This window comes from Melanostigma gelatinosum (assembly GCF_949748355.1).
Source record: "Melanostigma gelatinosum genome assembly, chromosome: 3".
Lineage (NCBI taxonomy): Eukaryota > Metazoa > Chordata > Actinopteri > Perciformes > Zoarcidae > Melanostigma > Melanostigma gelatinosum.
This window is the reverse complement of record NC_136636.1, coordinates 22,214,178-22,239,418: the sequence shown is the minus strand read 5'-3', so window position 1 is coordinate 22,239,418 and position 25,241 is coordinate 22,214,178. Positions and strand designations below refer to the sequence as shown.

At 39.9% G+C, this 25,241-nt stretch overlaps 1 protein-coding gene across 3 annotated transcripts; it reads left to right on the top strand.

The window, feature by feature from the left end:
- Nucleotides 1–151: 151 nt before the first annotated feature.
- On the top strand, nt 152–23,565 carry igfn1.1 (immunoglobulin like and fibronectin type III domain containing 1, tandem duplicate 1). Of its 3 annotated transcripts, XM_079265546.1 has the most exons (26): nt 152–345; nt 4,644–4,730; nt 9,494–9,613; nt 10,091–10,233; nt 10,643–10,742; nt 10,873–10,917; nt 12,043–12,076; nt 12,253–12,436; nt 12,650–12,763; nt 12,852–13,020; nt 13,270–13,542; nt 13,686–14,885; nt 15,375–15,479; nt 16,765–16,935; nt 18,132–18,256; nt 18,366–18,507; nt 18,671–18,964; nt 19,117–19,413; nt 20,108–20,287; nt 20,408–20,536; nt 20,634–20,942; nt 21,554–21,639; nt 21,748–21,940; nt 22,041–22,337; nt 22,585–22,911; nt 23,038–23,565. In XM_079265546.1, exons 2-26 carry the CDS (start codon nt 4,682–4,684, stop codon nt 23,040–23,042), a joined length of 5,091 nt encoding a protein of 1,696 aa, XP_079121672.1. In that variant the 5' UTR covers nt 152–345; nt 4,644–4,681; the 3' UTR covers nt 23,043–23,565. The 3 variants fall into 3 exon arrangements, with proteins under 3 accessions (XP_079121672.1, XP_079121674.1, XP_079121673.1); XM_079265547.1 differs by lacking the exons at nt 152–345; nt 4,644–4,730 and adding an exon at nt 7,524–8,435; XM_079265548.1 differs by lacking the exons at nt 15,375–15,479; nt 16,765–16,935.
- The last annotated feature ends 1,676 nt before the right edge of the window (nt 23,566–25,241 follow it).

Here is a 25,241-nt window from a genome sequence, read left to right as displayed (position 1 = left end):
TGAGGCTTTTAAACAAATCAACTTAATCTTCAGTTGTGTCACTATAACTGGTTAATGGGAACAAATGATACTTCAAGGAGGTATTTAACCTGCTGTCTGACCCACTGTGCCCCCTCTGTGCTTCACCGCCCACCCAGCCTCCAATGTCTTTAGAGTCACCACAAATACAAAAAAGCCGAAACAGCCTTTGGCAGTAGAGTTCTAGGCGGTAGAGGAGCATCAAGCACAGACGTGCACGCTGCTGGAGGGATCTATTACGGCGAAAGAAATTAGGAGAAGGCACAGCGTGACCAGAACTGCTGCCTGAAAGGGAACAGCGCTGAGAGCACTGAGGACGGTGAGCAGGTAGGTGGCCCTCGAAACGAAAGGCATGCTGGATGAGAAAATGTTGTGAGAGAGGAGAAATGGATTACTGCTCAGCCTATTTCTTGTACGTCAGCCCCTGTAACATAAACAGGATAAATACAATGTGTACCATCACTGTTTTGCATCAGGAAGGCATTTTGCGAGCAGGTGCACAAATTGTCGCATTAAAAAAAGAAAAGAAAAAAGAAGTGTGTAATCAATACACGCTTCTATTTTCCTCCACAAAGCCCTGCACTTGTGCTTAAAGGGCAACGAAGTAACTCACAGTACAGTTTCTATGTGCTATCTAATTTCAGATGCTCGAAATACAGTGTATGTAACCATGTTAATACTTTTGATGTTCATTGAACATTGTACAGGATCTAGTTACACAGAGGACACCCAAATTGCAGTGGTGGTGCATGAAATCACTTTAGTAAGGCATGCAGGCTTCTCAGTTTGAATTTCACGGTTTTAAATCCGGGAAGCTGGATCACAGCAGTGAGGTCAGAGCTGTGAGGCTGGTGGTTGATGACTAACTTTAGACGGAGGTATCAAATCAATATGTAGCCCAAGGAATAGAGTTCTGCATGAAGGGTGTGGGTTGTGCTTTGGCAGACAATAGGACCTCTTTTCACATTAAAAGAAATACACAGGGCTGTGGTTGATACTCGTCACGCTGCAGCCGCTCTCTCTATGCCCGAGTCTCACATTATGCACATGCAGAATGTGTTTTTGTGAAAGGCAATTATCCTCAACGCAGTCACGCTTCACAGATCTGAACAAACACGATTAATTTCTCAGATAAGACCAAAAAGCAAATGAGAATACAACACAGACTGATCAAAAGATACACAGCGTTTGAACAACATCTATCAACTTGTCAGCCCTCTTGAGCAAATCCACTGGGAAGCTCAAATAGCACCATTGTCGCTCATTTGACACCAAAAAGCCCTGCCTGTCATCAGGTGCAGTTTCTGTGTGAGTTACACAGCTGAAGCTACTTTCAACACTTTGCTGCAGTCAGTGACGTGTGGAGAAATGCAGGGAGGGACACTGGAGAAGCTACCAGATACCATTCCAAGAGTATGTGGTCAGTGGTGCAGAGATCTGCGTTGGGCGAATGTGTGCGACATGTCACGTACGACTGAGATTACATAATTAGTTTGTCTGCTGTGCCGCATCTTGAGTGTCTTATATTTATTTCAATCGTCAAAAAAAAACACTGCTGACAATGTATTTCATGTCGTTAATTTGTTTAAAAAAAAGGTCCTTGTGGTAATTATTTGCTCCTGTAGTATTTTGACAGTTTGTCTCAGAACTAATTCCACTCGATTCGTTGCTGCTTTAACAGAGCGATTCGCGAGTTTGAGCGTTGTTCTTTAGCTGTCCATGCATGGTCAAATCCCTATGATAATTAAGTTACTGCCATCTATTGAGGTAAACATTCGTCATATTTATATCAACATCATTTTCTCCTTTTTAAGGAAGATAGGATTTTATTGTCATATACATTTTGCACACACAGGAAATTTGACTACTGCATTTGACCCATCCCTGTATACAGGCAGCAGTGGGCTGCCATTGATCGGCACCGGGGGAGCCGGGGGTTCAGTGTATTGCTCAGGTACACTTCGACACGTGACACGTCCCGGTCTGGGATCGAGCCGTTGACCTTCCGGTTCCCAGATGACCCTCTTAATCCAGTGCGCCACGGTCGCCCCCCATTTGTGATTGTGTGTGCAGAACATACAGTGAGATTTCACACGAGGACTGAATGTAACACCTTCAGCTTGTTAGTGACATCAGGCCAAGTACAATGCTCATCCATCTGACAGTTGTCAAGATCTCTTGAAAAGCGATAGAGAGTCTGGTGATGTTTGGATCTTGCACACACACACACACACACACACACACACACACACACACACACACACACACACACACACACACACACACACACACACACACACACACATACACACACACACACTGAGGTTTGAATAAGGGTGAAAAGCTGGACATATTTTCTTTCTGCCACAGTGGACCAACGTTTCAGATAGCCTGTGTCTAATTTGAGGCTTGGCGACTTGTTACAGTATGTTGCCTGCAGTGATAGCCAGCCTGCCTACACACTGGTTGAGATGTAATGTTTTTTTTAACAGTATTTACTGTAACGCAGCCTGCAGCACAAATCTTTAAAAACTCAGTGATGGCGGCTGGAAAAGACGCTCAGGATCTATCGACAGCTATTTTGTCTACATCGTCCTCTCCCCCATGAGTCAGATTTCATTTTAATCGGATGAGAGCCTCAGCCAAACGTTAAACTATAAATGTGATGAGCTAAATCGGCAAAACTATTCAGTGGGAGGGAAGAGGAGTGTGCTTCCTTTAATACAAAAGGGCCTCATGCCAAAATGTCTCCTGTTGCAGGCTGTTTTGCTTTTACCATATGTGTTGTGTGGGTCATTTTCAACATGCACCAACAGCCAAGATCGCCGCTGGAGCCCATATCCTTTTCTGAGCACGAGCTCAACTAAAAATAAAGGTTGTATTCACTATGAGAGATCAGGACAGGCTGGAAATATTGAAATTTTGAGGTGAAATATTTAAGATTCTGATTCTGTTTGATATTTCAGCTTTCGCCCCTGAACATGTATTTCCTCAAACAGCTTCTCATTATGGTCTTACATAATCACAGATTATTTGAGTTTTTGATTGTCACAAATATTTAATAATAATACAAAATGTGCCCATGTAACCAAATCAGGATAAATACAATGTATTTATTGTATAATAAATACATTGTATGGTATATGATGGTACATGATTGCTACATCATGTTGTACCATCACATGTTTGCATGAGGAAGACATTTTGTGAGCAGGTGCACAAATGGTCGCAGTACGTTTTCTTTTCAAAAGCATAAAAAAGGGTGTGGTGAATAAATGCTTCTATTTTACTTTCCAAGATCTGAACTTGAATGTGTTTAAAGAGCAATGAAGTGACTCAGAGTACAATATGTATGTGCTGTCAAATGTCCGTTGCTTAAACTAGAGTGTATTTAACCCTATTAATAATTTAGATATTATAGATAAATAGAAAATGTGAAACCAAGGTGTCACGGGGGTTCAACGAACAGGTTGAATGCACATACTGTTGGAAAAATGTAAAACCCTTCGATAAACCAGGCAGCACACTACGTTGGGTTTGTATCTACTACAGAAGACGGACATGACAATATAAATGCAACCAAAAGTTAGGACTGTTTTGTGGAAAGTGAGGTGTTCAAAATAGCAAGCATGAAACACAATCCTAATCACAGATAGTTCAAGCTACCTGGTGGATATAATCAGCATTATCATATTAGGTCGTCCAAGTAAATGCAAAGGCACGCTGTTATTCACACTGAGCGTAGAAGCAGAATTCAAACAGGACTCACCGCTTCATGTCAACAACATTTTCTGAAATTCTTTAAGCTGCAAAGTAATAAGGACAACACTATTATTTTCCCGTACGTAACCACACCTAAGTCCCCGTCCAATGAGAACGTTAGGACCAGTTAACTTGAGAGTCATTCGGTCCAATTTTACAGGAACAATATACAGTGATGGCATAAAGCGATACATCTGACTTTTCATAACAGAGAGGAGACATTACTCGTCCAACGGTTAAACAGAGTCATGTGATCAACATAAGGGACACATTACACCTGGTGTTTATATATAAAACTCTTCTATAACTTTAAAGAACATTCTAGTCAAATATTGGTGGTGGAGAATAAACTTCCTCTCAGATAAATCTCTCTTAATCTTTTAGTATTTGATTTTGTAAAGCCTGTGAAGAGGCAATTCCAAATATAGTGTTTCATATGAATACTTACTAACATTAAATCTGGACAGTGAGGCCATCGCAGTGGCAGTGTGAGCATTTGGAACCGAAGCCTCACTCTTCACCCTGCTTATTTAGGGCTGAGATCGGCCTTCATCTCATGTTGAGGCCAACTGCTACTGTGATGGTGTTGGTTGCTGCCTCATACTGACTGGTCAGAGTAACTGCAGTGAGCTTTAGAAAAAAATACCATCGGAGTCCTTCAGAGCAGCAGAATTCCCTCCAAACATATTCAATAAATATATGTCAACCTTTGGGTGGCATCTGCTTACATTGTCAAGGGAGTGAGCAACTGAAACAAAGACCGACACATCAAGGTCCGAGGAGAACGTCAGTCAATGTCACCGATTTGCTTTTGAGCCATGCCAGTATGCAGTGCTAAATACTTCCTCTTGTATCTTTTGCAGAGCATTCTGAATTAGCGGCGCTCGAGAAGAAAGGAAAGATGTGGAAGAAGGCAAAGGTGACCGATCAAACTGCCGCTGGGCAGACGGGTGAGTGCAAGGTGATGGACGCCCTCTCTGGTTGGGTCAGTCCAAGGGTTTGTATTGCAGCTGTCTCCGACCTTTATTCCCTCTTATCTGAGGAATGATGACGAACAGGATCTATTTGACCCACATGACTAATCTTTACACAAAAGAAAGATTCGACGGAAATTGCATTCAAGAAGAAAACAACAACCTGTCAAGTGCACCCCGTCAAAGATCACATAAGGTCCCTGTCTACAAAATGCATCCTTTTAAGAAGACTTTCAACTGAGAGAAAGGCACCAAAGCCTTTTCTTTTGTCAAGTGGAACAGTCCAAATATTATTCATGGTTTTTCAAGACAACTCAACAGCAAAGAAAATGTTTTCATTTCATTGCATCAAAGACACAGATGCCACTTTTCAAAGGAAGCTTTTTTTACGTGGACAAAAAGCGAGCAGCAACAAGTTTGAATGTGACGCTGGCCAGACGACTTATCAACGTGCCTTTCCTAAGGATGTGATTACGAAGATCTCTGTCAACTAAATGAACAATGGAGTCAAAGATGCAAGAAGATGAGATGCAAAGAAGCTGGGAAACCACTGGAGTGTATGCTGGCAACACAGTCTCATGATGAAAAGTAGCCAGACGGGTTACTCCGAGTGTATCTCAACAGCAACGGTTGCTAGTCGCTGCTACAACTGAAGAGATGGGATGAAGAAATGGAAGACACGGTTAAGGCGTCTTTTAAATCAATTTCCAAGAAGTTGCTTTTCCATAAAGTGTTTGCACATCATTCCTCTCAAACACTGCGCAGGAATCATCCTGAGGTGTGTCGTGAGAGCCGTGAGAAAATGCCTGAGTGAGCTTTAATTTAGCAAAGTCTAATCAGCAGTTGCACAGCACAACTATTCGCGTGCTGCTGCAACAACATATTGCTGACATACTGTAGCATACTTTGTCTATGACTAACCATTGTTGTGTGACCTGTCTCTGAATATTTTGTTCTGCCCAAGTTGTGTCCGTGTGTGTGCTTCCCATTCCTGGGTTATACTGTATATTGTGGTGTTTTATGTTTATTGTGTCCATAATCCTGTCGAAGTTCTAACCTGCCATGGTGCTTTTGTCAGGATTAATATTTACCTGTCCTGTTCCCTCTCCTGCTGTCACGTTGCGTGTTCAGTCTATGCTTCAGAGGGAGTTCAACCAGACGACAAAGGTATGCGAGCGGAAAAAGAAATCAAATTTCACAAACGACTCACCTTCTGTAAGTGCATGACGCCACGTTGGGTGAGTTGCATGTATGATGTGATCTTCATCACCATCACGCCTTGAAAGATGTCATCCGAAATGGATGATTCAACTTTCAGTGTCGCAACGGATGCATTTCATTGTGACATTTGAATCAACCTCCATGTGAATACTAAGGCTGTTGCTATCGGCCACTGCGGTCGATTTCCATGTGTCTGCTTCATCTTGTAATTTAGAGGACAAATGCAACATTGTAAACGTATGTCCACATGCTGATTAGTCCTGTAAAGTACGTTGGCACAGTTCAGTCTCAAAAAGTGAACTTGCTCTACAGGAACACCCCCCAAAGGAGTGGCATGATCTCTCCTAAAATCAAGCTAAACTGACTGGCCACCTAAGTAGCCCCTTAAAAAAAAAATCACATAAATCTTCAAGCTTCAACATAATTAACTTGGAAGTTTAGATGCAAACAGCATTGGTTAGTATCCGTAAGTAGACTACAAGTAAAACATATTTGAGGCAGAACTCTCATACCACGACCACCGAGGCAAGCTGAGTCAGCCCTTTAAGTTACCTCTCTGTATTTATTTGTGGTTTTTAGCTTTTCTTTCATGCCTGACCCCTCATGATCTCCTTGGCTTCAATGTGATGACCAGGACTGTCACGGATAGAAAATTACAATTTCTGTGATCCTTGTAGTTCAAAGGTGATCTAAGAGAACCATATGCTGTCTCGTCAACAGAGAACATTGAGGTCTGGAGTTAATCAGCTGGAACGACACCTGTGACCTCTGGGAGCCCCTTTGGACCTCACCCAACTCTCAATATGCTTTGCTGTCTTGTATTCCTTTGACGACTGCTTTGGAGGAATTTGGGGCAACACAAGTGTCTTTCTCTGTTAACATGACCATGGACTGCAATAAATTAGAAATAACGATGAATCAGAAAATATTAGTTTGCATTTATGAAACAAAAAACTAGTGCTAAAAGTAAATCTTAAGAATGCTTTGATTAATGTTCTCCAGGACAATTAAGAACAGTGAATCAAATGACATCGGGACATAAACAACTAAAAAGAGTCTATCCGTATTTACTGCACATGCTTTCTAGCTTCAAATAGTCAAATGTCAAAGTCCTAACAGCCATCAATGGAAATGGTTAAAGCTGCACTGATGTCAATAGACACAACATCACTCAACAGTGGGAACATGTGGGCGAGTCAACACCAACAACATTTTGGAGAGCTTATCATTCATTCATTTATTCATTTGGCAATTCAACGCCAGACGTATTTATTAAGCTCCTTTCATTCACAAAAGCATTTCAAAGTGCTTTAAAAGCCATAGAAGACAATAAGAACAACTAAAAATCTAAAGAGCCAGAAGCACAAATAAAAAGAGATGAGAGCACAAAGCAATAAGTAAAGGAAAGTGCAGCACATAGGGCGTAAGTTCTTAACATTCAGAGAGTTAGAGAACTGAAATATCTCCCGTGAGTTTGTTCCAGCTCTGTGGAGCATTGTGGTCCACATACTGTATGTATGGTCAAACAAAACAAGGGTGAAAATAAAAATTCAAGTGCAAAAATATTATACAATACAAATAAAAAGGTGGTTAAAACTACAAAGAAAGAACCATTCCTTTTTAGGGAATGCTTTCCCTGTTAATAATTCATCCTCATGAAGTCCAGCTACAACTAAAGGAGTCCAACAAACATGATGCACAGGCAAAAAAACTACTACAACACATTTTTGAAAAAGGACTAAATAAAAAAGTAAAGCAAGTACAGAGTCCTCCAGTGCAACTGCATTAGAAACATGATAAGAGCAGTTCAGGTTTTGTCACTCACAGGATTTTCAGACAAGGACCGAATGTAACACCCTCAGCTTGTGCATGCTCATCAGTCTGACCATACCAAGAATCTGGCAATATTTGCATCTAATGTGACTCACATACATACATATGCACAGCATTTACCAAGCACGAAAATCATGTTCAATCTGCTTAGGAATGACAGTATCCTGATGATTCTTTCTCTTCAAAATGTATGCCAATTATACAGCAAAACATACTTTTTGCTGACTGACCCATGAAATCAATGCCCAGCTTTAAACACGCAGCTTTAAATACTGTTCATTTTTGATAGGCTAAGGCATTTTTTTCCATGCAAACAAATTGCTTTTAATGGCATCATCTTCACAATTCCACAACGTCCAGCTTGTTAACAGCAGCAAAACTCATGTTATCAGCGCTCTGCCACATACAGTACTGTTTTTCCTGCCGCAAGCATTTTACCTCCATTGCGCTTAAGAATGCAAAATGCTGCGCCTCACTGCTCATTTCTTCATACTTAAACTATATATTCTATAGTATATATTCTGCCTGTTACAGGTCTTTCATGCCAAGAGAAAATAATTAAAGACCCCGGACCAGCTGAACCCCTGTGATCAGCATTCAGTGATGCCGCCCTCGAGATTTCTATGGGTTAGTCGATATTGGTGCTCTCAGGTGTTCTGGGTCTTCTGCAAAGCACTTGAACCTGCTATGATGAACCTGCCTTGCCTATAGCTGACATAAATGAATAGTTCAAATGAAAAATGTCTAGATATTGTGAACATCATGTTAATCATGGCCATGGACTGCTTCTTTAGGCTTCTAAAAAGAGTAAAAATCATTATGTTATTAAGTCAAATGACTGCACTGCCTATATTTAAAATAAGGCTTCTTTAAACTTGATCCATTTACAACATATACATTTTATATACAGAAAGTTTTAAACTCCAGAAATATACTTACACTTATGCAATGTGGACAAACATAATAAGTTAACCAGTAATTTGACTGAAATAATAATTACCGGTAGTAGAAAAAGATAAATGTATCAACTATCTTCAAGTCAACAAAAATGAATTCAAAGTAAATAAGAATTGTCTCATATTGCAATTAACATGAACTCAAAGTTCCCACTCACGTTTTCAACATGACATGAACATCGTGTTTATGGAAAGAGTCCTACAACACTGAATATTAGCTGATTACGCCTGCTACTTACATGAATAAGGTCACTTTGGGGTGCATGCTTCTATGAAAATCAAACACTCACTAAAAATGTAGGCGGCAGAGAGACTTATGTGAAAATATTTTACAACTTTTGTATTTGCTTAAGCCATCCATATTTAGATGTCACTCAGTTGATTAAAATGCTCGATCATCTTAGACCCTTTGTCGTGGCATTTCTATCCCAAACGTTTAAATGTGACTTTGTGTGAAGCTTACACTGACATATGTTAATGGAGTTTTTGTCTGGGTTGTAATTTGTTTTCTGTTATCTGCTTTTGAACTAAAGCAGATAACAGTATGTTTTTTTCTTCAAACATACTGTACTCATTCAAGATCACTGATACACAGTGGTGGCTCCTAAAATAAGATTAACATTCTCATGCTTTGACAAATATATTCCACACACTGCATCTTTTATTACTTGTCCCCTCTATACATTTAAGGTTGTCTTATTGCTCTTTTTCTTTTCTTCATTTGACCAGGCATCAAGAAGAAGTCCAAGGTGCCTGGTGTCATGATAACGCAGTTTTTGGAGGAACTTCCAGAGGGAATGACAACTCCAGATTTCACCCGCAAACCCATTGCTCTGACTATTCAAGAGGGTAAGTCTTCATGTATTTGAGCGATGAACTCGTTCCATCTTAAATTTAAAAAAGATACATTGCTTTTTCTTTTGCATTTTTCTGTGCACCGGTTAGGGTCACCAGGGGAGAGTAGATGATTGGGTGTTTTATTGAGGATTTCACCCTTTTTTAAACAAGTTGCCTTATTTGGTACATAGTTTTTAAGGCTACAACACATTGACATTTTTTGCCATCATCCCCCATGTATTCTCTCAAAATCGATCCAAAACAAAATGTTTTGACTAGATCTTCAAACACAGAATGCATTTGTAAGTATATATTCAAAATGTAAACATTTTAAATTGAACTTAAACATAATGAAACAAAGAAAATTGTGTCACGTCATTGACCCAGGTAATGTCACGGGACAGTGCATGCTCCAACCAAGTTTGGACTGTTTTTGGTAGTTGTCGCTATGAAGCCTAACAAGGAAATCTTCATTTTATCCCATTCCAGGTAAATGTGCTGTCTTTAAAGCCAAAGTAGTGGGCACCCCAACACCTACCATAACATGGGGCAGAGCAAACGGAGAAATACATTTTCACCCCGACATGTGCCTGCAAAAGTATGATGAAACATCTCTAGAACACACCATTGAGGTAAGCTTTACATATAGCCGTGAGGCATAAATGAGGACAATCTGCAAGAAACTCTGATGGCGTGGTCACATTATGATTCCAATCAACAAAATGTATTCGCACTCTGCCCAAAAATATGGACGTGATATCGCGAGAAATAAATATTGATCAAACGATCACAGACATGTAAACGGTGTATGAGAGCGACGTAGCAATTTGTTGTCCGATAACGTACTAAAAATAAAAGTGATCAAATTAGAGATTGCAGCGAAACATGCTCGAAGTTGTCCGTAGTTTGGGATTCAATGGAAGTGAATAAGAGACCGAGCAAATATTCGTGCACTAGTAATGTAATGTGACAATGCCTTGAGACTCAACAATATAACGAAAACAATAAAATGCCATGAACTCTCTGTTTGCATTTCATCAGTTTCCAAAGGTCGCTTCAGAGGACGCAGACACCTACAAGTGTTTTGCAACAAATGAACACGGAAGGGCTGTTTGCACTGTCGTCCTGAATATTATTCAGGGTAAGATCCTTATTTTTCTTGGAATCACTGCATCTATCAAGTGTAATAGAAACATATTGAATCATTGATACGTTGGCACATTTGTGTTGAACTGTGACAAACAGACATTACGTTAACTGTTTGTTCACAGTTGGATTCTCCAAGACCAAGGAACTTCAAAAGAAACAAGGAGAAGGTGAGCTTTAAAAACACATGCCATTTTTAAAGTTATTTCTGAAGAGGTTTGCGAATATTTTATTGAACAAGACGTTTAGTGTTATTGGCTGTCAGGTCAGGGCTAACCATTTCAAGGTCAAGTCATCACAAGAGGAGAGCTAATATACGCTTCCCTTGCTCTCGTCAGACACATGTGACAAACTAGCACGGCAATTAAAAACACATTTATCTTACTTTTTTAAGAAGATACATTTAGGGGATTGGGCAACCAGCTGAGTACAAGGATGAACAGAGGCTGATGCTTCTTCACGAAGTTATCAATACTCTGAATGATGCAGCAGCTCAATTTCTCTGCGCTACAACCTAGCCCATCAATTTTCATTGCAACATGATATTTTTTCACTAATTGGAATTATTGGGAAAAATCCTCCTGTCATGAAACATCTGTCATATTAGTGCTGTCCCACTGCATACATGACACATTCATGAATCTCCAAGAAATTGAATGAAAAATGTGCACAGTAGAATTGTGTTTGTGCATAAAGGGATACTATGCAACGTGTAGATGTGGTGCATATTAAATAAGATTAGACTCTTCTCGATGAGCCAATTAAGTGCATTTTTACTCCAAGGTGTGAGCCTAACTGCACCCACTGCATCATTTTTAAATACAAAAAAAGTGGGCAAGGGGCTGAGCTGAGAGGGGGGTCTGAGGAGGGCGGTGGGGTGTAGAGGGCAGGAGTTGCTCACTGATCAGAGGATGTCAATTAGTCTCAAATGGTCAACTCTATCTCAGCGTTAAGAACAGTTAAGAACTGTTAAGAACAGTAGGAGGCGTGTCGAGACATTTTTAACCGATGAAATTCCAATATGTATAAATTTTGTAAAAAACCTCAGTAATAACATGAGTATGTGTTTCATCAAAGTAAAGTCATATCATTTAGATTACAGCTAAAGAAAACAACAAAGTCTACGTGTGCAGTACTTCTTTTAGTTCATTTTATTTTATAAAATAGTTTACAGATAAAAGTTTGATTCAAACTTGTTTTTCCTAATAATGAAGTTAAATGGAACCGACTCTTTTTGGATACGATCATGACATACATTCAGTAATGGACTGACATTTTTTGTTGTGGTTTACCAGATATAAAGGACTTCAGAAAAAATCTTAAAAAATGGTGAGTCAAATATAACCCGATAAACATATCTGTTTGTCGCATATTCAATTAACTGTTACAGTATTTGTATTATGCCAGTGATTCCTGTTCTATGACAGTTTGAGAGTTGTTATTTGAGTGAAAACACGGTGTGTGTGTGTGTGTGTGTAGGGCTTTAATGAAATATCTCTCAACAGTAATGACGACGGAAAACGTGATGCAAAGCCGATGGAGCCAGAGGAGAAGGTCTGGGAAATCCTCCTCAGTGCCAACAAGAAAGACTACGAGCAGATCTGTGCGGAGTATGGTATCAAGAACTTCCGCTATATGCTGAAGAAACTCACTCAAATGAAGAAAGAGAGAGAGGCGGACATTGCAGAGGTACGTATCTTTTTAACTATCTTGTAATTCTATCAAAAGCATGCCCAGCCAATCATTGTTTTCGTAGATGGGCGCCCTAGCTTTTGTTTCTGAAATGGACATTACAGTTTTTTTATTGCTCACTTGTTTAGTAGAATTGGTTTGTTTTGGTGTCTATCTTAATCTGTATGAGCGGACTCATGTTGATCATTTTTTTATTTATTTCTACTGTAGTTTGTTACACACATCAGTACACTGAAACATATTGAAGTCAATGACGACAACTGTGCAACAATTGAGTTGGACATGGACCTCAAGGACCCAACCAGCAAAATTTTCCTGTACAAGGTGAGGGGCGTTAACTACTAACTAAGTATAATCTCGCTGCTTTTTATTATCGATTATCAATATGTTAACATGTCCATAAATTCTGCAGAATGGCATCATGATTCCATTCACCACAGAAGACAGCGTGGCGATCAAGCATAATTTGAAACAAGTTGGCAAGAAATATATATTCACAATTAAAAATCTCGGTTTAGAGGATGCTGGACTCTACTCAGTGGATGTTGGGGGTATCAATGTATTCTCTACAGATTTTAAAGGTATGTCTTCAATCACGTGATTCAAATTAGATTGGGTTTAAGTAAATTCAGTCCAAGGATCACTGATGTATTGCTGCTGACCACAGATGCTTTTAATAACTGTAACTAAATGCACACAGTGAGATAGGCCAGCTATAGTGAGCCTGTACAGAACATATTGTTTAGGAAATGGATGGGATAGATTGATGAAGTTTAAAAAAAGTATCTGCTTCTTATTTTCTATGTTGTGCCTTTCTTTTATCCCTAAAGTGCCTGAAGTTGACTTTGCTGTCAAAATACGAGAAGTTAAAGCAGCAGAACGAGAGGACGCCCTCTTTCAATGTGTCCTGACTGCACCTATGAATGAGCTCAGATGGTTGAGCAAAAAGACTGCGCTGACAAATAGCGAGAAACATGTAATCACTGTATCTGAAGATAAGCTCATACACAAGTTGATGGTGCGGGACTGTATGCCTTTGGACGCCGGCATCTATGTCGCTGTGGCAGGAATCAAATCCTGCAATGCCTGGCTGGTAGTTGAAGGTGAGACAATTACAACTTCCAGTTGCATGCATACATATGGAATACCTTGAAAATACCTTTCACAGACACCAAATATTTGTTAAATTCAGAATTGAATATTGAGATAGAAATTATAAATACATTTGCCATATTATCTTTTATAGCCAACAAGGATCCTGCCAACCAGGGCAAGAAGGCAATTCGCAAAACGACAGTGGTTGGAGGCGGTAATGATGAAGATCTGATGAAAATAGCGAAGGAACAGCAGGAAAAATATCAGAAAGAAATGAAAGAGAAAATTGAAATTGCCAAGAAGGCTCAAGCAGAGCGAGAAGTGTCAGAAGCAGCTGCCAAAGTGGAGTCTGAAGCAGCTAAAAAGGCGACGGCAGAAGAAAAAGCTGCAGCTTTAGCTGCAGCTAAGGCTAAGGCTAAGGCAAAGAAGGAAGCGGCCAGCCAGGATGCAGCTGCCAGCAAGGATGCAGCTGCCATCAAGGATGCAGCTGCCAGCAAGGATGCAGCTGCCAGCAAGGATGCAGCTGCCAGCAAGGATGCAGCTGCCAGCAAGAATGCAGCTGCCAGCAAGGATGCAGCTGCCAGCAAGGATGCAGCTGCCAGCAAGAATGCAGCTGCCAGCAAGGATGCAGCTGCCATCAAGGATGCAGCTGCCAGCAAGGATGCAGCTGCCAGCAAGGATGCAGCTGCCAGCAAGGATGCAGCTGCCAGCAAGAATGCAGCTGCCAGCAAGGATGCAGCTGCCAGCAAGAATGCAGCTGCCAGCAAGGATGCAGCTGCCAGCAAGGATGCAGCTGGCAGGAAGAAAAAAGAAGCTGGTGCTGCTGATGGTAGCGGAGGCACTGGCGGAGCTGGTGGTGCAGGGGGTGCTGGTGGCAAAGGTGTAGGTGCTGGTGGTGCTGGTGTTGCTGGAGGTGCTGGTGGTGCTGCAGGGGGGGCAGGGGCTGATGGAACTGATGGTGTCAAAGGTGCAGATGGTGGTGCCGGTGGTGGAGGTGGAGGCAAAGATGGAATTGCAGCTGGAGCTAGAGGTGGAGCTAAAGGTGGAGCTGGAGGTGGAGCTGGAGCTAAAGGTGGCGCTAAAGGTGGAGCTAAAGGTGGCGCTAAAGGTGGAGCTGGAGGTGGTGAAGGTTCGGGAGAAGACCTTGAAGGAGAAGAAGAACACGATTCATTTGAAGATTCTGATGAAGAAATTGAGGGAGAGGGAGGCGGAGGAGTGAGAGATGGAAAAGGAGCGGGAGATGGAGAAGGAGTGGGCGATGGAGAGGGAGAAGGAAGAGAAGGAGGTGGAAAAGGAGGGAAATGCAAGAAACGTGCGAGAGAAGGTCCACTTATTCCAGATACAGTGATAGGTAAGAGCTATACTGCAATTTATGTTGAGAGACTTCATGACAAACAATTGCTTCCAAAATGTGGCCTTTATTCTCCCAAATGCTATTTAAACATCTTTAGAGAGAAACTTCTTTACATTTGGAATCATCATGATGAATATTACCGATGATGTTTTTATGTTTTGATATTGTCTCCTCTTTTCTCTTATCAACATCTTACAATTCTCTTGATGTTTATTTGTTACTACTGTTTGTCAATTTGTCAACTGATCTTAAATTAATATCTTTAAAAATATATATCTTTTATCAACAATACTGTTATAGAAAACTTTGAAACATATACGGTATTTTCAAAATAGAAACTGATAAAGATGCAGAATGAATGTCAGTATGTATATCACATGTATTTCTAGTGAGAGTGAAGTCATCATGAGTTTAACATTGATAGTCAATTATCATATTTAGATGCTTGACATTCTGAATAAAGTTGGTAATTATCATCACTAATAGGAGATAATAACGATGAGGGAACCACAAATCAACCAGGTGAAAAGTCTGGGAAAAAAGGAAAACATCTCAGAAAGAAAAATGTGGAGGTTGAAGAAGCAGTTGTTGGTAAGAGATGTCAAATGCTGCATGTTGTAGACAATTGACTGACTATGAAAGTCATTTGGGAATGAAAATGACTTTGACATCACAAGTGTAGAACACTTTGATGCACGCTGACATGACAAAGCTCTGCGCTGTTCCGCTTCGCATCTGAAAACATAGTTCAGAAAGATTTTGTCGAGCCTCAGTGACGGAATTGACCTTCTTTTATATTTTACTTATTTAGCATAGGGTTCAGAGTTACGTTTACTAATTATTGAAAATCATTTCAGTTCTAAAAACTACAGTTCAGTTTTTATCTGTCCCAGGAAACTCACACGGTTTTCAATTAAAATCATTTGAAAACCCGGAGATTTAACAATTTATTATTAACTAACTGCAACATTTTGCAATTATCTATGAATCAACAAGTTTGACAACGTTGAACATAATTATGTCTTTATGTTTGTTTGTTTTCATAACTCTTCTGAGAAACAGACCGTAGCAGCACATCTGTATGCTCTGCTAAATTCTGCTTCATCTTCCATCTAACCCTTTACTTAAGTGAATATAGATGGTCTCCATTTGTGTTTTGTGCGTACATGTTTGTTGGCATGTTTGTCTTATTGTTGTTATAAATACCTTGTTTAATTCAAGTTTGTTGTGTTGAAGGGGGGACATGGAAAAGGTGAATTAACTGAAGGTGTATTCAAGTTGAAATCATAAGAGGTGATTTTGTGCTTTGGTATACTTGAGAAACAGAAATACTAACAGTTTACAATACCGTTGTTGAATACTACCAACATTAAAACTCATTATCAGCACTTTTTCCACTGATATTACTCACTCCTTTGTGATACCACGTCTACATGTAACTAGATGACACATTTCCCCCTGGGGATGAATAACGTCTACATCTATCTATCTAAGATTGTAAAGCCCTCTGAGGCCAAGTTGTAATTTGTGATTTTGGGCTGTACAAAACAAGTTATACTTTAGTCACTAGACTACAGTCCGAACTGCAAAAGAAAAACAATCAAAGAAACCCTTAGTAAATTAAGTCAATTTACAAATACACCATTATGGAATCGATCGTCAATATATCACCTTTTCCACCACCCTCTTTTTCTGTATTGAAGTTCATGTTTGTTTAGTTCTGTTGTTGCTGTTGATGTTGCTTTCGCGCTCCATGTTGACATTTGAATTGTTACCTGTTTTCATTAATGTTATTTGAAAGGCATATCCCACAGCATATGAGAAACATTGGATTGATGGTAATTACGATGATATCCCCTGAAACTGAAAATAACAGCGAAAAACAGAGAAGCGAGCGGTGCCAGCGGTGATAATGGCACCGGGCCAGCGGCAGGTGGTGATGAATCTGCTGAAAATGATGAGGGTGCAGACGGCGGCGAGCCAGCAGCAGCTGGCAAGCGTTCAGGCCGTGCACGGCAAGGCCCATTGATCGTGGAGACAGTTAGTGGTAAGATTACTGGCGCTGCATTAACTGCTGCATGGGAGCACTATCACTGAACGAAGTCATTGTTATGAGCAGATGACTTTTTCAGAAGTTTGAGGCTCAGCACTAAACGTGTGTGGCCACTGAGCAGAATGCTACATGTGATCTCTAAACGGTTAAATGGCCTTTTAGAATGATCAGCAAGAGTGGATTCGACCTTTTAAGAAAATGTGATGCACTAATGGTTCTGTCAATAGCACACCATATAACAGTCCAATTAATCAAAACATACGTAAGTCTTATGTTTTGTAGACTATAGCATTGGTTCTGTAATTTTATTTCTGTGACTTACAGGTTGGATATCAGCGGGCGATATTTATACTTCCACCTCCGTCTCTTATGTATTATTTTGCAGTCTGTGAGTATGTGTGTGTGTGTGTATCATGCTTAACTGCTACTGTGCTCTGTGTTAACAATCTTGCTTGCCTTTTGAAATGGTAATTCGGGATGAGTCGGTGCATTGAGGTGATTTATTTACAGGAGCAAATGCAGAACTGATCCTGTTCTTGATGCAATAACTGCAACACTTGTACGTAAACACACTCTTGCATCATTTGAAGATGGAAGACGAAGCGAGCCGACTTTGGAGGATGACAATGTGCGATAACCCACTTCTGCACAATGAAGACTGAATTCAGATCAACCAAACAAAAATGCTCATTTCTTCCAGTGACAAAGGAAATGTCAGGCTTGAGTGGGATTCTTTTTTTATTTTAAGGGCGTGTATTTCTTTCAAGTGTAACTAAATGAAGAGAGGCAAATGATGACATTCTTATGAGCTTCAACTCTGCAAACTGTTTCAAGGCCACTCCCAAACAAGACAATCAAGCTACACACTAAGCAAGAAGACATCTTCATCAAGTCTCAAATAAACACCAAATACGCTTCTCTTACATCCCTTACTAACATGGATGATATCGTCTATTCAAGTATGATATTTTCAGACATGTCTGCATTTGTATTTTATGATGAAATGCCATCATTAAATACATGATATCAACAAAAATGCACCAAGAAAAAAGTTTGTGTACTGCGAGGTAAGTGTGTAAACACCCATACATGGATGCGTTACAAACACTTGAAACAACAAAACTATTTGAATGCAGATGTGAGCTGTTGGCCATGTGCATTCGATAACTTAGTGGTCGATGAATCCTCAGATCCAGGAGTTCACTTTCATGCTGGGCTTTCTGACTGCAAAGCCATTGTTGGAGAAGCAGCAGAGCTGGAGTGTAAAGTGAACAGGGAAGACTGTGAGGGACTCTGGTACAAAGATGGAGAAGAGGTAAGCCCAGGGTCTAAATGGCTTGGATGTGTTTGCAGTAACATAGCCAAATAGGATTGCCGTGTATTCATATATGTGAGAGCTTCAAAATGTGTTTGTTTTGCTCTAGATCAAATCATCTGAGGGCATAACCATTTCAAAGGAGGGAACTTTCCACAGGCTCAAAATTCACAAAGTCACAGAGGAATTCTCTGGAAAATATAAATTTGAAGCAGATGGACGGAAGACAGAGTCCTTGATTGTTGTTGAAGGTAGGAATAATCTCCTTACAGAAATGACTTTAGAGAGCACACACAGGTTGTGAATAGAAAATAGATTTTTACTGCAGATTACTTTGAAGTGGATCTTAAGTACATAACTGGAAAGCATAAGACTTCTTAAAATGTCTCTCTATTGTTTTACCAATCGCTGTAGATCCACCCAGATTTCCTGCTAAGGACCTGGAAGCATTCAAAAAACCTGTAACAGTGAAAAAAGGACACAAAGCTACCTTCAAAGTACCTTACATTGGACGGGAACCTATAAAAATTCTGTGGTACCTTGAGGGCGAAGAGCTTTCGGAGGAAGCAACTATCAAGTTGGATCACTCGGAGGGCTGCAGCTGTCTGCTTCTAACCAAGCTTCAGCGCAAGGACAGTGGTGAAGTCAAGATCAAAATCAAAAATGAGTTTGGCACTGTTGAGGCCTTCAGCCAGCTTATTGTACTGGGTATGTATACAAACATTATTTGACAGTAATTTGAATGCACTTATAGAGTAAGTGGCTGACAAAATACCTGCCTTACTGAATTTTGTTGTTACACTTTAGGTAACATGTTCAGCACAGATTAATATTCGATATGCTACTTTCTTTTCTGGCAGATAAACCCACTCCTCCAATGGGACCTGTGGAGATTGTGGAAGCCTCCTCCTCTGCAATTGATTTCAAGTGGAGGCCCCCAAAAGACAGCGGTGGCTGCAAGATAGGCAACTACATCATTGATCGTCAACAAGTTGGCCGCAACACCTGGAAGAAAGTGGGGCCAATTGGTCCAGAGTCCAAATACAGGGACTCTGATGTAGACCACGGCAGGAGGTACTGCTATCGCATCAGAGTGGAGACTGAAATGGGCACCAGTGAGCTGATGGAAACAGAAGACATTCAGGCCGGAACAAAAGGTAAACTCAGACCAATGTCTGAAGTTGCAAAGCAAACAATTGACAGATTCACTTTCCGCTGCAAAAAAACACACTCATAAATGTCTTGAATAGATTTCAACTTTGGTGAACCAACAAATTTGCATTGTTGACGAATAGCAAATAATCTTGATAGTCTGATAAACCAAAATGGCGCTATTGTAGCTTTTTAGTTGTTTTGCATCATCCAGTCTAGAGTACACACTGCTCCTCAAAAGAGGCATACTTTTCAGACAGTTATGGGTCAGTAGTTGATGCTATGCACATATACATCTCTTTAATTAACTATGTAAATGTATTGTCCTGTTAGAAACTCTTCAATCATTTTAAATAAACTAAAACGATGTAGTATCCTGAGAAGAAAATCCTAGGGGATAGAACGCCGCAGTACAGATGAAATAGAAAGAAGCTCAGAGGGCTTTTGTGACTGCAGATAGCGCTAGCACGTTCACTGCTTGCTAGCATGTTAGCTGTTATCTGACCAGCAACAGTAGTTCACCAACTAGTCTGGTGAGTAGACCCTTCATCATCAAGCCACTACCATCCCCCAATTCATGAAATCACCCTGGATTTCACTCGGACACTTTTCAGGTGTGGCTGGGTCTTGGCTAACCACAAATACTTTCACATTTTTGACGAAGAAATGATAACAGATCCCAATCTTTTGTGTGTACAGCATACCCTGGACCTCCATCATCACCAAAGGTTGTAACTGCCTTCAGGAACTGCATCAACCTCTCTTGGTCTCCTCCATCCGACACTGGAGGAACCAATATTCTGGGATACAACCTTGAGAAACGCAAGAAGGGCAGCAACCTGTGGGGCCCAGTCAATCCACACGATGACATGATCAAAGGTTAATGATTATGCATTGATGATTGATCATGTTTTTGACAATCTGTTTCAACACAAAAGTGAACGTCTTATGATCTATTGCTGCCATTCCTATATTGCACAATGTGTTTTTCCTGTACAGGTAAGGGATTTGGAGTTAAAGACGTGATCGAGGGCATGGAGTACGAATTCCGAGTGTCAGCAATCAACAACTCTGGAGCGGGTGAATTCAGTTCACAATCTGAGTTTGTGTTTGCCAGAGATCCTAAAAGTAGGTGGACATTTAGAACTGTTATCACACTCATTATTTCATCAACACTTCATATAGCTTATGAATTGGAGCCCTGAATGTGATTCATGTGTTACAGAGCCTCCTGGTAAAGTCATAGACTTCAAAGTGACAGATTCCACCTACACAACCCTGTCCCTGTCTTGGACCATACCCAAGGACATTAAGGGGGTTGAGGATGAAGCCAAGGGATATTTTGTGGAGATCAGGCCTGCAGAGAGCACAGACTGGGATCGCTGCAATTCAAACGCAGTAACCATGAATTCCTATACAGTGAAAGGCTTGAAGTCAATGGGCATGTACTGGGTGAGAGTCATAGCTACTAATGATGGAGGACTGGGAGAGTCACAGGAACTGGATAATTACATCCTCGCTACGCCCCCTCCAGGTAAGACAATCACTTCACAGTTACTTCTGTCAAACTGTAATATATTATAAATATTGTGATTACGGGGAAACCACTTCATAGTTAAAGAACCAGTAGTTGTACAACCAGTAAGTTTAACTTCCTGATGAAAAAAATCAGAATTTTTAAACTGATGTAAATCAACTATGTAGCTGTGGGGAGCGCAAATAAAAGCAAGGTTCATTGTGAAAAACCAGACCTAAGTTAACCTAAAGACATTAATAGATACTCTACAAACCCAACTAACAGTTAACTTGATCAGGATCATTAATTCCTGGTTTGAACAATTAAGATCAATACAATGATGAACTAAGTTTTATGTTGACTTTAATCTACAAATTGGTTGGTGTCAATTTGGTTGGATTATGGTGGTGGGGCTATGTTTGGCTCAGTACAAATCCTAATCCTTGTCAAATGAATAACACAAATGATTGTAGCAGTAGACCTGCTGCATATTGTACCATAACAAAAAATTATAGTTTTGCAGCAAAGTCGTCAGATTTTTCTGGTTTGCACATTATCTTTAAAAAGCCATTGTAAACAGATAAAACAATGACAATAACTGACCAACTTTCATCCTGCTGTTCACCCAGTGAGACCACGATTCACAAATGCCAAAATCAAGAGTTTCATGGTGGTGAGAGCAGGGAATTCCGCACGATTCACCATTAACTTTGAGGTAATTTAGGAAGAACTTTAGATGGCATACAGTATATCCATGACAATGAATATATATTGGGATCTAATTTCATCTTCTGACAAAATCATATTTCCATATTCTTTGTAGGCATCTCCTTGGCCTGAGGTCACCTGGCTGAAAGATGGATCACCAGTGCCTAAAAAGGTGACCATTAGCAATGCAGAGGAAACATCCCAGCTGCTAATTCCTTCCGCTGAGCGCTCAGATACTGGAATCTATACCATCATTGTCAAGAACATTATCGCCCAAGAATCATTTAGCATTGAAATAAGAGTCACAGGTGAGTTTGGCAAAATACTTTACCTTCTTACTGTATAAATAATTTCCTCCTATTCCATATACTGTAGATACAAATATAAATGTTTGTATCTGAACTCCAGATGAGCCGAAGCCACCAGGTCCTGTAGAGACTAACGAAAATGTGCCTGGCACAGTGACCATATCATGGACCTCGTCACCAGATGAGAAACGTGACGACAGGCTGCACTACATGGTGACTAAGCGTGATTCAAGTAAAGGCACTTGGCAAACCATTGCAGATCACATCTTCAACAATAGATTGACAGTCTGCAACATCGTGCCGGGCAGAGAATACCAGTTCAGAGTCTTTGCAAAGAATGACATGGGCGCCTCCAACTACTCCGCATCACCGAAGTGGCTGATTTCTAGCAGAAAAGGTATGTAAATGCTGGATTACCTTAGTTTATCAAGAAATAGACAAATATCTGTATTTGAAGAAACATGTATCACCAAGACACAGAATTAAGGAGATGTACCATTGCCATCACATACTCTATTAGCACAGACACAGAAACAGAGAGTGAGAGTGCTTTGCTGTAATATCATGAAGAACTCCAGTATATATATAGGCCAATGTTCTTCTGTTCGATGATTACTGTTCAAATGCAAATGTTCTCTTTCCAGAAAAGTTCACTGTGAACGTGCCAAAAACAAAGCCATGTAATCTACAGTGTCCTCCCAAGTTCCTTGTCCCACTGAAAAGGCACACTGCTCCTCAAGGGTATGAATGCTGCATGAGCTGCGCCATAAAAGGGGATCCAACACCTCATGTGACTTGGCTCCGCAACAATATCAGTCTGAATACCAACACCAACTACTTCATATCCAACACCTGTGGAGTCTGCTCAATGCTCATATTGACGGTTGGATCTAAAGACACCGGGGAGTACAAGATTGTTGCAGAAAACTCCATGGGGCGGGCAGAGTGCTCCACTAACCTGACAGTCAGAGGTACATCTTTACCAGAGTGGAAGTGTATTTTAAAGATGCTTTCACCGTGTCTACAAGGGTTGGCATGTTATACAGTGATGATCTTTGAAGTCTAAAATTAACAGCTGCCTTTGTCTTTTTTTACAGAATAAATGAACACACTGAAGATGGAAGAATTGCTCTAAAATGCTAACAGAAACCAATGTGTTTGTAATTCACATGTTGTCAAATGTAGAACGAATGATTATGTATTTTGCCGTGATACTTTTCTTATAGGTCGCTAACTACTGTACTAATCCCTAAACATTTATACATTTAACATTTAGTCAAAGTTAAACTCACAATAAAGTCTTAGAGATGCAAATGTTGCTGAAATAAAAGCCACAAACTTTGTTTGTTTGTTTTGGGCAATCTCAATAAAATGGAAGTTTTAAACACATACATATTTTAACGCAGGTAGTATGCATGTTGAATACCAAAAACAGTGTCCTGTACTGTAAATACAGGACACATGTGTTTTATTGATTTTAATAGTTATATTTCAAGATGTCTGTCTCACCCTAATGGAACTATCTGCTTGTGCCTTTCAATTATTCTTAAATGTAGAGATTGTTTGTTTGCAATTACTGTTCCTCTAAACTGAAATGACAATAAATTACTGAGATAACAAATGTATATGATAATGACGGTGATGGTTTGTTATGCATGTAAAACAAAGTTGTGGGTTTAGTATGAATAAATATTTCATACTGCTATTGTGAGGCGGGATTTTTAATCTGACCTACATGTCAATTTGAAAACCTAATAAACATTATTGCTGTTTTTTTACAAAATAAACCCAAACATGCATATATCCATATATGATGATAGACTTGAGCATATAGTCAGGCCTTTACATAGCAAGTTGGGTATCAAACTTCACCACTTCAAGGTGAACTCCATACATGTTCATGTGAATAATTTATGCCCGCAGTCTTCTTGAATTACCACTCTGAGCATGTTTTTGTGAGGTCAGACACAAGTCCAAGTTTAGAGTCACTAAAGAAGAGAGGGTCAACAGTTGCACCCTGGGCTACAACATGTATGACACTTCTCAGTTTCAAAGTGAAGTTCTAGTTACAATGTTAAACTACATAAAGATCCTTTCTGTTGGGTTCCAGTTGAGCAAGACTCGAAAAATAATCCTGAGTCAATATTAGTATCAGTATTCAATTTAGGTTTTCAATTGTTGTGTTTGCTCTTTGACTGGTACGTGCAGAACTTACAGTGTCAATGAGAAAATACGAACATTCGTGCAAATTGTCCATTTTTTGGGATCGACTTTCAGCATTAAAGTGATGGTTCATTACATTTCTAGAACAAACTAACAAACTAATGCAAGGAAAAAAATCATATCTTAATTGGCACCTACCTCTTGTTAAATGTTGAAGATGAAGATCAGCAACCTACATGTTCAATTAAGCTAATGGAGAGGCAGCTCAGCCCATGGCACTTCTATGTCACTTTCGACGAGACTTCCCTTTTGAATAGAAATCACTCTGCAGCTGGAATTCAAGTTCTGAGGGAGGGATTAGGAGCTTCACTCCTGCATTTGATCTGGTGTCCCTTTTTCAAGATCCTATAGGACGTTTGGGTTAAAGTGCATGGCAGTAAACCTATCCCCATGAGCCACAGTAAAAAAAAGAAAAGCAGTGGGTTCGGTTGTGTGTCTCTGAAAGACTGTATTGCCTCTCAAAAGGAAGAGCCCTTACTCAAGAATCAGCTGGAACCTGGCCTGCAACTGACATCAGGGAACAGCAGTGCACTTGAAAAAAAACCAGTAAGTACATTTTCCAAATACTGGGGAAATTCCCTACATGGTTGAATGTTTCCTCAAAATCTTTATTCTGTGAGCCAATTTATGTTTATACGTGTATATTGGCTAACCTGACACTAGTCTGCATGTTAACCGAATGGCAATGAGATCTTACTAGTTAGCCTAAATCAGAATTATTATTGAATGCTGACAGCAATCTCCGAAGTTTGATATGATAAGAACCAATATGATGAGCTTTAATAATGCTGTTTATGCTACTTGTTTTTTCAGGCAAGAATAATTGATTGATGAGAAATAATAAAATACAGGAGAATGTTGAAAAAAGATCCGGATCAGATTAATGATTGTTTCAAAAGACCGGCGGTAACGGATAGTCAAACTATAGAAACAGAAAAACACATTTGTCTATTCAAATTCAAATTGGTCCTAAACTTTCCTCCTGCAACAAACAAAGGTGTACAGTATGTTGCTTAGTTTAATGTGATATTCTATCTTTTATTTATTCACAAACAAATGACAAAGGAAAAGGTATATG

Bases quoted from the DNA above. Each gene is read 5' to 3' on its own strand.
- igfn1.1 (XM_079265546.1), top strand. From the start codon at position 4,682: ATGTGGAAGAAGGCAAAGGTGACCGATCAAACTGCCGCTGGGCAGACG. The intron at 4,731-9,493 runs GTGAGTGCAAGG...TCATTTGACCAG, and splicing joins AACTGCCGCTGGGCAGACGG to GCATCAAGAAGAAGTCCAAG. The intron at 9,614-10,090 runs GTAAGTCTTCAT...ATCCCATTCCAG, and splicing joins TGCTCTGACTATTCAAGAGG to GTAAATGTGCTGTCTTTAAA.